The sequence below is a fragment of the Lynx canadensis genome, chromosome D2 (assembly GCF_007474595.2).
Source record: "Lynx canadensis isolate LIC74 chromosome D2, mLynCan4.pri.v2, whole genome shotgun sequence".
Classification (NCBI taxonomy): domain Eukaryota; kingdom Metazoa; phylum Chordata; class Mammalia; order Carnivora; family Felidae; genus Lynx; species Lynx canadensis.
The window spans coordinates 53,561,026-53,576,006 of NC_044313.2; the positions used below are offsets into that span (position 1 = coordinate 53,561,026).

General features: G+C 36.1%; 1 protein-coding gene and 1 non-coding gene across 7 annotated transcripts in view; one reads left to right on the top strand and one right to left on the bottom strand.

Moving 5' to 3' along the window:
* CFAP70 (cilia and flagella associated protein 70) overlaps positions 1–14,981 on the top strand; it is a 112,043-nt gene that overhangs the window by 23,096 nt on the left and 73,966 nt on the right. For 5 of the 6 annotated variants that reach the window (XM_032595218.1, XM_030334368.1, XM_032595220.1 and 2 more), the window contains 6 exons: positions 749–847; positions 1,008–1,087; positions 4,765–4,941; positions 7,076–7,258; positions 10,611–10,705; positions 14,794–14,893. In XM_032595218.1, coding sequence (XP_032451109.1) covers positions 749–847; positions 1,008–1,087; positions 4,765–4,941; positions 7,076–7,258; positions 10,611–10,705; positions 14,794–14,893 — 734 coding nt within the window. The remainder of the gene's footprint in view (positions 1–748; positions 848–1,007; positions 1,088–4,764; positions 4,942–7,075; positions 7,259–10,610; positions 10,706–14,793; positions 14,894–14,981) is intronic. The other variant, XM_030334372.1, reaches the window with a different exon arrangement.
* LOC115527838 lies at positions 3,794–3,895 on the bottom strand. Its single transcript, XR_003973073.1, has one exon. It is a non-coding gene; the product is annotated as a U6 spliceosomal RNA (small nuclear RNA).

The following is a 14,981-nucleotide window of genomic DNA, read 5'->3' on the forward strand; positions in this document are numbered from 1 at the left end:
CAAATATTAAGCACATACACAGAGTAATGCTGCAGTGAAAAACCTGGTACATACCTTGGGGCTCTATCAATCACTCTAAGGTCTGCTAAGCTGTATGCTAGGCAAAAGATCTAGAACAGTATTGTTCAAATTGCAGATTGCGACTGTGTAGTCATTCCTAAAATCAATTGAAGGGGATTGTGACCAGTATTTTTTTTAAGTTTATTTATTTTGAGAGAGAGAGAGAGACAGAGCACGTGAACAGGGGAGGGGCAGAGAGAGAGGGAGAATCCCAAGCAGGCTCCACACTGTCAGCATGGAGCCCGATGCGGGCCTCGCACACACAAACTGTGAGATCATGGCCTGAGCCGAAACCAAGAGTTGGACCCTTAAATGACATAGCCACTCAGGCGCCCCATGACCAGTAATTTCTTACACATGAAATAGAATAGAAAATATCTAAGGGTTTTCAGTTATTAAGGATGAATATTACATGGAACTTTGTTTTAATCATATGTATCAGTTACTTTTATATGTGTGTACCGATTATGATATAAAGTCCATTTTTTACTATAACTTGTATGCAAAAAGTTTAATAGGTCGCTCGGGTGGTTCAGTATTTTCCACCAGAAGTCACTAATAATGGCGCCTTCTCAAGTTTCAAGTTGATTTCTCTTAAATTTCTTTGACAATGCTTTGTTAGCTGCACCAGGGTTATCTGATGGATGACCCAGACGTGTTCTCATTTTCTTTGTTTTGATTTTTCTAGTAACTATGACTGAAGTTTTACCAAAGGAAAAGAAACAGAAAGATGAGAAGACCTTAATTCTTGGTCAAGCTGTGGTGGACCTTCTTCCTTTACTGGAAGGTCAGATGTGTGATTTGCTCAATAGCAGATATAGCAAAGCTCATAAAATTTAGCTCCAGTGAAGTCCCTCAGTGAATTTGAGGGACTTAATAAAAAGATGAGCACATTTATCTCTGCCTAACCTTTCCTTCTATGACTTGACTTTGCCTTCTTCTTGCAGGAGAAAGTTCATTTGAAACAATAATCCCCTTGCACCCTGTGCCAGGCTCGCCTTTAGAATCTCTTCGATCAGGTGCTAAGGTAATCAGAGTTTTAAATCTCAACTTTCAGCTAGCCGTTTAGTCTACCAAGTCTATTTGCTATAAAGGTTCAATTTATTTGAGCCCAGTTCATCAGGTGTCTTCTTTTCACAGGCACACATAGCGTTAAGTTCTGGGAAACAAAGATAAATAAGGCAGAGTCCTACTTTAGGAGTCCATAATCTACACACCATGGATTATAATCAGTGTGATTAGATGGTGGAATGGGGCATGTGGGCACAGAATAGTTATTGGTTATTTTGCCCAGGGGTACATGTAAGGAAGGCTTAACCATGGAAATGCCTCTTGAGCTATGTCCTGATGGATTAAATTGAATAATATATGAATGCACCTAAAACACTTTCTGGCATAGTGAGCCTGAATTGGTAGTCTGTGCCACTGGTGTCTTCTGGGCTTTTCCATTCTTCCTGGGGATTGGTAGCTTCTTGGGGCATTACTTTTGCCACTCTGGTGCAAGTGCACTCACTTTCAGCAGATACCCAGGTGCCTTCTGTTTTGCACAAGTAAAAGAGAGAGGAAGGCTCAAATGACCCAACTATTTCAAATGCAGTTCCCTAATTAACCGTTACTGTAGGTCCTCCCTGCTTCTTGTTGATTCTGACCTTGGAGCTGCCGTAATCCACTCCTGCATCTCCTGTGGTTCTTTCCCTCTTATTTAGGCTGTGGTTGGTTTCTTCTCAGTTTTTGTTTGTTTGTTTTTGGTTTTGTTTAATATCTGATTTAATTTGCTCTCTGTCTTTCTAAGATTACTAAAACTATGTAGTCTAGTGATGGCGTTTCTTATTTTCCAAGGATATTATAGCATTATCCTTTTATTGGCTCTAAAGATATAATTTAGTATTTTTCTGTCATTTCATGTGATTTGTGCTAGAAAGAGGTATATATTTGAGCTCAGTCTGCCTTTCTTGGTTCCATGTCCCTGCCTATGTACTGTTGATTTTCCTTACATATCTTTAGAAGAAAAGTTAGTCAAATGGATTATTAGTCCTTAGGATATTTGCTCATAGTATTCCTGTGTTCACTTGTTTTACACACTCAGTGAAAAAATATGACAATTTCTATTTGTTTGAGAATTCTCATTTTATTTTATTTATTAAGTTTTATTTATTTAAGTAATCTGTATACTGAACTTGGGGTTCAAACTCATGACCCTGAGATCAAGAGTTGCATACTCTTCTGACTGAGCCAGCCAGGCGCCCCCAGAATTCGCACTAATTTTATATTTAAGCATTACACTGATTATTCTCAAGACTCAAAGAGTAAAATGATATAAACCTGTTCTTGGAAAAGAAGTTCCAATTCATCTTCAAGTATTCCTTGTCTTGATTGATTGAGTGATACAAATTAGAAACCTTAGGGACATTTTACTTATCCTTCCAGAGACGTATTGATTGATCAGAGGTATGACATTCTTCAATGCCTCTCTTTCTTAAAATCTGCTTTCCTTTGGGGTGCCTAGGTGGCTCAGCTGGTTAAGTGGCTGACTCTTGCTTTAGGTCATGATCTTGCCGTTCGTGAAATCAAGCCCCTTGTTGCGCTCTGCACTGACTGTATGGAGCCTGCTTGGGATTCTCTCTCTCCCTCTCCCTCTCCCTCTCCCTCCTTGTCTCTCTCTCTCTCTCTCATGGACATGTGCTCTCTTTCTCTCAAAAGGTAAATAAATAAACTTAAAAAAAATTCCCTTGGACCCTAAATACAACCAATCCCCAAATCTGCCTTTTAGCAAATCTAGCCTTTAATACCTTCTAAGTCCTCTGGACTCTCCTTAGCTTTATCCCCACTCTTTATTGCCTTATAATCTCTCATTGGAACATTACAAGTAGCCTTGTAACTACCCTTGCCTCCCCCAGTTTCGCCTTGTTTGCAGGGTGGCTTACAAGGGAATATGGTCACATCTCATCCCCTGCTCAGTACTATGTAGTTCATGGATTCCCCCACTGCTTACATGTTAAGGTCTAGATTCCCTAGCAGTCATGCAACAGCTTTTATAATAGGAGTCTGACACTTGTTCAGTCACATCTCTCAGACTCCCCTCATTATGTTTTATATTATAAAATCCTGAACTACTTACATCTGAACTGAATATACCATGCTATTTCAATCCTCTTTTACATAAACTCTTCTTTTTGTTCAGAATTATTTTCTTTCCTTTTCCTGCTTATCTAAATTGCAAACTCTTACTCATTTTGTAAGTCACTTCACACGTCACCATTTCTCACTTCTCCCCACCCCAATAATTAATTATTCACTTCCTCCTTGGTGCTCCTTGACTAGGGACTAGGGCATTTTATACAGGTCTCTTTTATAGCATTTACCATAAATCATGGAATTATAATATGAATCCCATAATAAAAAGAGCCACATCTCCTTTATCTTTATATTGCTTTTTTTTTTAAGTTTATTTGCTTATTTGAGAGAGAGAGAGCATGCACGTGTGTGTGCGAGGAGGGGCAGAGAGAGAGGGAAAGGAAGAATCCCAAGCAGGCTCCATGTTGTCAGCACAGAACCCACGTGGGGTTTGATCCCACGAACCATGAGATCATGACTTGAGCCGAAATCTAGACTTGGATGCTGAATGACTGAGCCGCACAGGTGCCCCTATCTTTATATTCCTAATGCTGTGGTAAAGTGCCTGGCATATAATTAGCAACCAATACACATTTTATTTTATTTTACTTTATTTTATTTTTATATGGAATGCTTCATGAATTTGCATGTCATCCTTGTGGAGGGGACATGCTAATCTCTGTATTGTTCCAGCCAATACACATTTTAAAGCTACTTTTTATGTATCCTGTGTGTAAAGATACTTTTTATGGCATCCTGTGTGAAAATGTCAGATATATACATGTGTATCTATATCTGTATCTATATCTATCTATCTATATGGGTATATACATATATATTTGAAAAAACAGTTTTCTTGTTAAAAAGCACATTGCCAAATCAGAATTTATATTGGAGATGTAACTTGGAAATTTCTCATTAGTGGAATACAAAATTCTTTAACAATAATATCAATTATTCTTATTAATGTTGATTCCTAAGAAATAAAATTAAAAAATGAACAAATTATCTTTCTCCTCTCTAGTTGAAAAAGTCATGACAGCCCTATTTGGATATATCACTAACATCAAATCCTTGGCAGCTCTTCTGAAAAATTCATTTTTGAGCTCGTTCATGGGACCAAGAAATACTTTCTCATCTGTGAAAAATAGAAATATAGTAAAGAATATGATTTTCAAATACTTAGTAAAAAACCTAAAATTTTAAAAAAAGTACTACATTTAAGTTACAGAAATAGTCACAGAATATAAACTAGCAAAAAAAAGCAGCTCAATCTCACTCATGTGAAACTACTATTAACATTTCATTATAGAACCTTCTGATTCCTCTTCTATGTGTATTTGTATACATGTGTGACCTGAGTATGGTAGAAGGGAAAGGCCTCTAGCTTAGGAATAAGATTCTCATCTAGGCTATAGTTCTAACTTCTGGGACCTAGAGAAAGTTATTTGAAGCCTCTATATGGAAATAATTAAACTTGACCTTCTTACCTTGAATAGTGATATGAGATTCAAATGAGATAATGAAAAAAAGGATGGGGAGGCCTCTTGCATTTGCAAAATGCTGCATAATTTTATTCTTTTCCAGCAGTGCAGTCTTGAAGTTAAAGTATTTGTGGCAGAGCCCTTATTGACCACAGCACAGATTTTAGGAGGCAATCTACTGAAGGTCACATTGGAGGCTGCCTACTCTGTGCCTGAATCTTTCATTCCAGTAGGGCCTCTGCAGAACTACATGGTTGGTCTGCAAGTTCCATCAGTTGGAGAGGTAAAGCCCTACAGCCAGATATTTAGATAGATTTAAACACTCATATGGTCATCTCTTCCTTACCTGCTAAGATTTCATTCAAAGCAAGCTCTATTAATTGAGGAAATTTATTTTAGGCTTAAAAAAATAAAGTTTTCTAATGTTTTATATATAGATATCTATAGTTTACATGTTATATGTAATATACATTGCACATAATTTGTATCAATAAATACATATTTATGGTGGAAAATACGTAAAACATTTTAAAATTGATAATTTTAATATATTGCTACACATTACTTTTATGCATATGTTTTGTGGATTTTATACAATGTACTTAATTATATAAAACTTTGTCTTAATATCAGGTTATTTTCTTAGTCCAAATTTCTATAGAGTAATCGTATATGGATTTTTTGAGGCTCTTGATAGATATTTCAAAGTTGCTTGCTAAAAGGTATAATTAGTTAATACTCTCAGATGTTCTATTGCAATTTACATTTCAGCATAGAACCCTCCAATTCCTCTTCGCTATTCACATTCCCACCAGCAGTGTAAAGGGTTCCAATTTCTCCATATCCTCATCAATATCTAGTATTTTCTGGGTTTTTTTTTTTGTTGTTGTTGTTTGTTTTTTTGATAATACTTATCCTTACAGATATGAAGTGGCATTTCCTTGTGTTTTAGATTTGCATTTCCCTAAGGACTGATGATGTTGAGCATCTTTTCCCCTCCTTACATTGCCATTTGTATATCTTTTTGGGGGGAAATGTTTATTCAAGTGTTTTGCCCATTTTTGAATCTGGTTGTTTTTTGTTGTTGAGTTTTAAAAGTACTTTATATATCCTACCTATTAATCTGTTATCAGGTATGTGACTTGTAAATATTTTCTCCCATTCTTTACTTTGTTGTTAGTATATTTTGCTGCACAAAATTCCTAATTTTGATGAAGTCCAATTTATCTATTTTTTTTCTTTTATTGTCTCTGCCTTTGGTGCCATAACCAAGAAATCATTGCTTAATCCAATGTCAAGAGGTTTTCCCCCCTGTGTTTTCTTCTAAACGTTTTATAGTTTTAGCTCTTAGATTTAGGCCTTTGAACCATTTTGAGTTAATTTTTGTATGTGGTTTAAGGTAAGGATATAACTTGATATTTTTGCATGTGGATAATTAGTTTTCTCAGCACCATTTATTGAAAAGACTGTCCTTTCTCCATTGAATGGTCATGGTATGCTTAATTTTGAAGTTTTTGCCAGCATTCTCATTTCTGTGGAGGAGCAAATTTTCAGAGGTCCTTACTCTGCCATTCCAGAAATGCCTTTCTGTCACAAAAGTTCTTCCCAAAGAACTAGAATTGTTGAGTTATAGGGTATGACAATTTTAAATTTACTGGAGACTGCAATATTGCTTTTCACAGTTATACCAATTTATACTTCCATCAACTATGTATAAGAATACCATACCCTTTACAATATTGCCAGTGCTTGATATTTTCAGACTGATTTTGCCAATCTGTGTTTTAAAATGATATCTCATAGTTTTAATGTGCATCTCAATTATTATTAAGGTTATCTAGCATGTTTTTATATAAACATTGGATTTTCTAATTTCCCTTTCTACAAATTGCCTATTTACATCTTTGTTAATTTTCTTTTACAAGTATATATTAGATAAATTATAGATAGGAAGTGCCTATATTGTTAACCCTTGTCAGATTTGTTTGTTTTTAAAAAGGTAGTTTTTAAAAAGGTATATCATAACTCTCATATAAATATAAAATGACAAAAGGGTTTTAAACCAGTTCAAAGGAGAATTGGGGAAAAAAACACCCATATATAAGCAATCAGGAATGTTGAGATGAATTTCCTAATAATTCTAAACTCATCATCAGCCACAGGTCAATAATTGATTATTTCTCCACTGAACAAAATAGGTTTGCATATCTATGGACAAGAATAACTTGCATTGTTACTATTTTTTTTTTATAAATTAAAGAATTATAAAACAGCACAAATACAGAATCAGATAATCACAAAAGGAAGGTCTGTTAGATAATACCCAACATTACACTGAAAATATACTTCAATAAACTTTTTTGTTCATTTTGAACTCTTTTACAAAACTTCCTGATGTATGATAATTTATTCTGTAGAAAGACTATCCCATTTTGTTCAAGAATGGAACTCTGAAGATTGGAGGGGAAAGAGAACCTGTTCCCCGGCCTAAAAAATGGCCAATTGCCAACATTCTGGCTCCAGGAGCTAATGACATTCCTAATGCTTTCATTATTGGTGGGCCCTATGAGGAAGAAGAAGGAGAACTCAATCACCCTGAGGTAAGAGAATTATGTACTTTTTTTGAGACAAACTAAGTGCATAGACAGATGGTAAGACATTTTTTGAATCACTCTAATTTATATAAATCTGTTACTTGTTAAAATAAAACAATTGTCTAATTCTGATGAAAATGTCTCCTAACTTCTTAAGTTCAACAAACAAAATAGTTTATTAAATTCAAATTTACTCTTTATTTTATTTTGAATTTATGAACTTTTGAGTAGGCAATAATATGATCATAGTCATGCATATAAAAGCAAATATATATACTCAAAGGAAGAAAGAAAGACTCACAAACAAAAATATTTAGAAGAGCAAAGTTTCCTTGCAAAGAATGCAAAAAGGAATAGATTTCAGAAAGACTGACTCAGACATCAGCATAGTAAAAGTCAGGGATAAAATTGTTTTTCTTTAGGAAGTCCAGATTTATAGAAAGTATTCAAAATATTGTTATTTTCAGAACTAGAACCTGTCAGGAAGACACTGCTATTTTTATTTTCTCTGAGGGTGTAAATTAATTAACTTATTTATTTATTTATTTATTTATATTTTTCTTAAGGGTTTATTTTTTTTTTTTTCAACGTTTATTTATTTTTGGGACAGAGAGAGACAAAGCATGAACGGGGGAGGGGCAGAGAGAGAGGGAGACACAGAATGGGAAACAGGCTCCAGGCTCTGAGCCATCAGCCCAGAGCCTGACGCGGGGCTCGAACTCCCGGACCGCGAGATCGTGACCTGGCTGAAGTCGGACGCTTAACCGACTGCGCCACCCAGGCGCCCCTTAAGGGTTTATTTTTAACTGAGTATATAGAGTGCTTAATCATATTAAAAGCAGGGAAAATGTCAGTTTTGATTTATATACACATATGTACATACAGTACATACATGTATTCTTTCCTTATTGGTGGCATACTCATACTGTTTTGCAACTTGCTTTTTAGTAGATCTTGGTGATTTCCACATCACTACTTAAAGAGCATTCTCATTCTTTTTCTTTTATCTTTTTCTTTTTTCCTTTTTTTTTTTTTTTTTTTTTTTGAGAGAGAGCTAGAGTGCAAGTGGGTAAAGGTCAGAGGAAGAGAGGGAGAATCTCATGCAGGCTCCATGCCCAGCTCAGAGCCCGATGTGGGGTTCCATCTCACCACCATGAGATCATGACGTGAGCTGAAATTAAGAGTTGGCCGCTTAACTGACTGAATGACCCAGGCAGCCCATCATTCTTTTTCTTTCTTTATTTGTACTTGCTGTATGACATGACATTATATAGACACACTTAAATTCACTTAACCAGTCTGCTATTGGTGATCATTTAGGTTGTTGAAATTATTCTTTTCTTTTTATTCCTCCCTCCTTTCCTCCTTCCGTCCTTCTCTTTCCCTCCTTCTTTCTTTCTTTTTTTATTTTCTTTCTTTGTTTCCCTGTTTCTTTCTATTTTACTGCAACTTATACTTGTCAAGAGCATAGAAAATGCTGCAAACATACTGGCAAATGTTTCTTGAATGAGCTAATAATCATTAGTGGAAAAATTCAATAAAATTATTTGTAAAATGAGGATGGTTGAATTATTTTAAGTATCTGACTAAATATTTTAAATAGTTGAAATAAATCTGGCAATATTTGAAAAACATTGTGCAGTATCTTCTCTCATCATTGTGATTAGTGAATATTCATACTGTTTCTTGATTTATACTTTCATTTAGATCAGATACTTTATTTTATATATTTAGATCTTATATTTTAGTTTATTTTTAAATTTTGTTTGTTTCAAGTTTTTATTTAAATTCCAGTTAACATATAGTGTAATATTGGTTTCAGGAGTAGAATTTAGTTATTCGTCACTTACATATAACACCTAGTGCTCATCACCAGTGCCCTCCTTGCTACCCATCACCCATTTAACCCTTCCCTCACCTACCTCCCCTCCAGCAACCCTTAGCTTGTTTCTATAGTTAATAGTTTCTTATGGTTTTCCTCCCTCTTTCTTTTTTTCCTTCCTTCCCCTATGTTCTTCTGTTTTGTTTCTTAAATTTCACATATAAGTGAAATCATATGGTATTTGTCTTATCTCTGACTGACTTATTTCACTTAGCAAAATACAGTTTATCTGCATCAAATGGCAAATTTCATTTGTTTTGCTGGCTGAGTAATAACCCATTATATATATATAATATATGTATATACATATACATATATATATATATTTATATATATAATATATATATATTTACTTTAGATCATTAGCTCTCAAGCCTGGTTGCTCGCTTGAATCATCTGGAAAGCTTTTAAGACAATAGCAATGGGGCACCTGGGTGTCTCAGTCTGTTTTACATCCAACTTGGTCTCAGGTCATGATACTGTGGTTTGTGAGTCCAAGCCCCACGTCGGGCTCTGTGCTGACAGCTCAGAGCCTGGAGCCTGCTTCAGATTCCATGCCTCCCTCCCTCTCTGCCCCTCCCGCACTTGCACTCTGTCTCTCAAAAAGAAATAAACATTTAAAAAAACAAATTAAAAAAAAAACAATAGCAATGGCCAAGCCCTAACTGAGATCAATTACATAAGAATTTACTTTCAAAATATTACACTGGGGCTCCTGGGTGGCTCAGTTGGTTAAGCAACCGATATTGGCTCAGGTCATGACCTCATGTCTGGTGGGTTTGAGCCCCTTGTGGGCTCTGTGCTGACAGCTTAGAGCCTGGAACCTGCTTCAGATTCTGTGCCTCTGTCTCTCTCTGCCCCTCCGCCACTTGCACTCTGTCTCTCTCTCTCTCTCTCTCTCAAAAATAAATAAATATTAAAAAAATATATTACCACTGCCCAGGTGTTGATTTTTTAAATTTTTTTTTTTCAACGTTTATTTATTTTTGGGACAGAGAGAGACAGAGCATGAACGGGGAAGGGGCAGAGAGAGAGGGAGACACAGAATCGAAACGGGCTCCAGGCTCTGAGCCATCAGCCCAGAGCCTGACGCGGGGCTCGAACTCCCGGACCGCGAGATCGTGACCTGGCTGAAGTCGGATGATTTTTTTAAAAGCTCCCAGATAATTCTAATATGCATTCAAGGTTGAGAATCAGTGATTGAGATTATATGAGTGAATTTTTGGTACATAGTACTAAATTAATGTGAAGGTAATATAAATTATCTTACGTACTTTAGTAATAGTAAAGTACCCTAAAATTTAAGATGTGGTAGTAGTTACAGTAGTAGTTGTAGTTATACTAGTAATAGTAATAGTAATAGTAATAGTAATAGTAATAGTGTTGTGATCAAATCCCTTAAAAGAATTACTTACAGATTTAGCAGGATGAAACCATGGCACACGGAGAGAACAAAAGTCTCTTATTATTTTACAGGACAGGGAATTTAGGAACCAAGCAGAGTGCATAAAGAAAAGGATTACTTGGGACCTGGAAAGTCGCTGCTACCTTGATCCTCCTGCAGTAGTCAGGTAGGAAGAGGAAGGGGATTATGTCTAAGCAACAACTAGAGGTGGGAAGAAATGTTACTTTTGTTAATTTTATCTATATTTGAGTTAGGGTGATCTGAGAATCCCTTCCACCAAATCTGCTAATAACAGAGGCTTTTAGTGATCGTGGTTCACTCATGGTGGGTTCTGATTCCTTTTTCATATAAAACAAGTCCAGAGCTGATATGTATGGTGGCTCCACAGTGTAGCTCCATCAGGTATACAGGCTCCATCTTTGTTTTTGCTCTACCTTCTTTAACATGTGCTTTCCATCCACAAGGTTGTTTCATGGTCCAAAATGGCCATTGGAGCTCTATCCTGCATATTCACATTCCTCACAGAAAGCTGGAAAGGGCAAGTGTTTAGGGATAAAAAAAGGATACATGCTGGGTATCTTAGACCCTCTTATAGAGCCTTCCTAGAAACTTACAATTTCAGTTTTATATCTCAATGGCCATCTCTAGATGCAAAAGAGGCTAGGAATTATGTTTTTGTTATACACATTGTCATTCAGACTAAATCAGGGGTTAGAGGGGTGCCTGCGTAGCTCAGTTGGTTGAGCATCTGTCTTGGGATCAGGTCATGATCTTGTGGTTCATGGTTTCAAGCCCCATGTTGAGCTCTGTGCTGACAGCTCAGAGACTGGAGCCTGCTTTGGATTCTGTGTCTCCCTCTCTCTCTGCCCCTCCCCTACTCATGCTCTGTCTCTGTTTCTGTCTCTCAAAAGTAAATAAACATTAAAAAAAATCTAAATCAGGAGTTAGATACTAAAGAAGAACAGGACACTTGATATTGTGTGGGTAACTACCAGTCTCTGTCACAGTTACCTGGCGGTTAGGGAGAGATGATAAATAAGGGACTATCAAAATACATATAATTAGAATGAGCAACTCTGGTTTTCTTTTTCAATTCATAGGCTGTTTTTAAGAAGAGTGTTAGAATTACAGAAAAATTGAGCAGACATTTCCCAGAATTCCTATATACCTCTGGTTCTCCACTTGACTGTGGTATATAGTATAAATATACATTGTTGGGGTGCCTGGGTGGCTCAGTCGGTTAAGTGTCTGACTTCAGCTCAGGTCATGATATTATGGTTCATGCTTTGAGCCCCGCATTGGGCTCTCTGCTGTCAGTGCAGAGCCTGCTTTGGATCCTCTGTCTCCTTCTCTCTGCCCCTACCTTGCTCTCTCTTGCTCTCTCTCTCAAAAATAAATAAACATTAAAAATATAAATGTACATTGTTGGGTTTGACTTGCTTATATTCTGTTAAGGATACATTGTTGCTCTTACTACTTTGAGTAGTTATCTATTTGATCAATTAAAAATAAGAAAAATTTGAAAATTTATTTTACCTTAATTTTGTCCTCTGATTCTCTTCTTTTCTTAATGTAGATCCACGTTTCTGACCCATATCATTTTCTTTTTCTCTGAAAACTTTTAGCATTTCTTGCAAGGCAGGCCTACTGGCCACAAATTCTCTCCATTTTTGTTGAGAAAGCCTTTATTTCTCCTTCCTTTTTTTTATGATTTTTTTTTTTTTTAGTTTATTTATTTTGACAGTGTGAGAGAGAGGGCACAAGCTGGGGAGGGGCATAGAAAGAGGGAGAGAGAATCCCAGGCAGGCTCTGCACCATCAGCACAGAGCCCAACACAGGACTTGATCTCACAAACCGTGAAATCATGACCTTAGCAGAGATCAAAAGCAGACGCTTAACCAGTTGAGCCACTCAGGCACCCTCTCCTTCGCTTCTGAAGGATAATTCTCTGGATACAGAAATCCAAGTTGATGGTGTGTTTTTTTCCAGAAACTTTGAATATTTCACTCCATCTCTTATTGCTTGCATGGTTTCTGAAGAGAAATCCAATGTAACTCTTATTCTTGTTCCTCTATAGGTAAGGTGTTTGTGGTTTCTCTCCCCTCTGTCTTCTTTAAATATTTTCTCTTTTTCTGTGGTTTTCTGTAGTTTGAATATGATATACCTGGACATAGGGGTTTTTTTTGTTTGTTTTCTGTTTTGTTTTGGTATTTATGATGCTTACTCTTCTCTGAGCTTTCAGTATCTGTGGTGTGGTATCTGTCATTAATTTAGTAAAATTCTCAGTCATTATGATTTCACGTATTTCTTTGGTTCTTTTTTCTGTTTTTTCCTCTGGTATTCCTGTTATATCTTCTATAATTGTTCCACAGTTCTTGGATATTCTAATTTTTTTTTCATTTTTTTTCTCCTTTCCATTTTAGTTTGGGGATTTTTTATTGACATATCTTCAAATTCACTGATGATTTCCTCAGCATTGTTCAATCTACTAAGTCCATCAAATGAATTCTTCATTTTTGTTTCAGTGTTTCTTGTTTCTAGTACTTCTTTTTTATTCTTTCTTGGGTTTCCGTCTCTCTGCTTACATTTCCATCTCCCTATTACATTATTTGCAGTTCGTCTACTTTTTCCATTAGTGCTCTTAACATATTAATTATAATTATTTTAAATTCCCTACATGATTGGGGCATCTGGGTGGCTCAGGCAGTTGAACGTTGGACTTCAGCTCAGGTCATGATCTCGAGGTTCGTGAGTTTGAGTCCTGCATCTGGCTCACTGCTGTCAGTGCAGATCCGCTTCGGATCCTCTGTCCCCCTCTCTTTCTGTCCCTCCCCCACTCGTGCTCACTCACTCTCTCGCTCTCTCTCTCTTTCAAAAATAAATTTAAAAAACATTAACATATTCCCTATATAATCATTTGAAATTTTGTGTCATATCTGAGTCTAGTTCTTATGTTGTGTCTCTTCAGTATTTTTTCTTGCCTTTTAGTATTCTTTGTAATTTTTTATTGGAACCTGGATATTATGTATTGGGTGATAAGAAATGAGGTAATTAGGGTTTTTAGTGTGAAGTTTTCTGTTAATGTGGCTTGGAGCTGTGCTGTGTTTAATGTTTGCTGTAACTGTACATGCTAGAGGCTTCAGTTTCCTTTTTTGTTCCTCCCCTGTTGTCTTTGAGTTTGCCTAAAAGAGGGTCTGTGTTTTGCAGCCTCTCAAATCCACTGTTCTTATACCAGAACCCTGTTGGTGTGGTGATAAGGTGTTTGGAAGGGGAAGTATTTTAAAATACTGTAATTAAACTTAGTATTTTAATGGGTTTGACTTCCTGGCCTGTGACAATCAGAAGTGTTTAATAGTATTTTTTACTTCTTATGTGAAACAGGAAGGCTAGACAGAACTAGAATTGTCTAATTGCCCTTCTCCCGCATCAGATAAGACTCTGGTAAAATAGTTTCCCTTAAAGGGTAAGCATTTGTTATGGGTAACACTCCAGGCATATTTCAAAATGCTTACTGTTCCCTTCTTCCTACTTAAGAGGATTTTTCTCATATCTTCACCATGAATATCTGAAGTGACTCCTTGTTTTAAAGCCAAAAAAGTGTGGAGTCTATAACTCTGGCTAATCCAGCCTCCAGCAATTTGTCAAAATTACCATTAAAGTGTTTCCACAACTTACTGACTCCATTGCTTTCTCTGACCTGTACACTGACGTCAGCTGTGATTCTCTGTACTTGCCTCTCCTCCAAATTTTATGGTGGTGATTTGCCCCATGAACTTAATTCTTAGATGGATCTAAGAAAGGTCATTGATTTTTCAGTTTGACCTGCTTCTTATTGTTGTTATGAGGACAGGAGCAACAACTTCTAAGCTCCTTACATGTCAGAGCTGACACTGTAAGTGCTACTCTATTTTCACAGTATAAACATATTTTATATGATTTGCATACTTGTCTGATTATTTCTTTAGAACAAATTACTAGAAGTGAAATTTCTGGGTCAAAGATTATGACCATTTTAAGGCTTTTGATTCACATTTACAGATTGCTCTCAACAATGTATAGTTTGCTTCTGCTAGCAGTACAGTAGAATTATTTTTGGAATTTTATAAATTTAGGAAGCTTAAAACAACCCACCTACCTAATAAAAATGTTTATATATGTTTGCGTATTCCATTACTTTTAAAAAGAGTCTTCCCTTTAAATTATACTAACTTGATTTTTTCATACAATTCTAATGGGCTGATTTTTAATTTGCAGTTTTCAGAAGCGAATTGTTGATTGCCGCTTTTGGCCTGTAGAGATCACAAGAGTTCCTCTGACTACTGTACCCAAAGGGAAAGCTGCAAAATTTGATAAGGTGAATTTGTTCCCTTAATGATAGCTGTAGAAGAAATGCCTGGTCAGACCCAACCTATTATTCTGCTTCTTTATTTTTTAATTTTAAA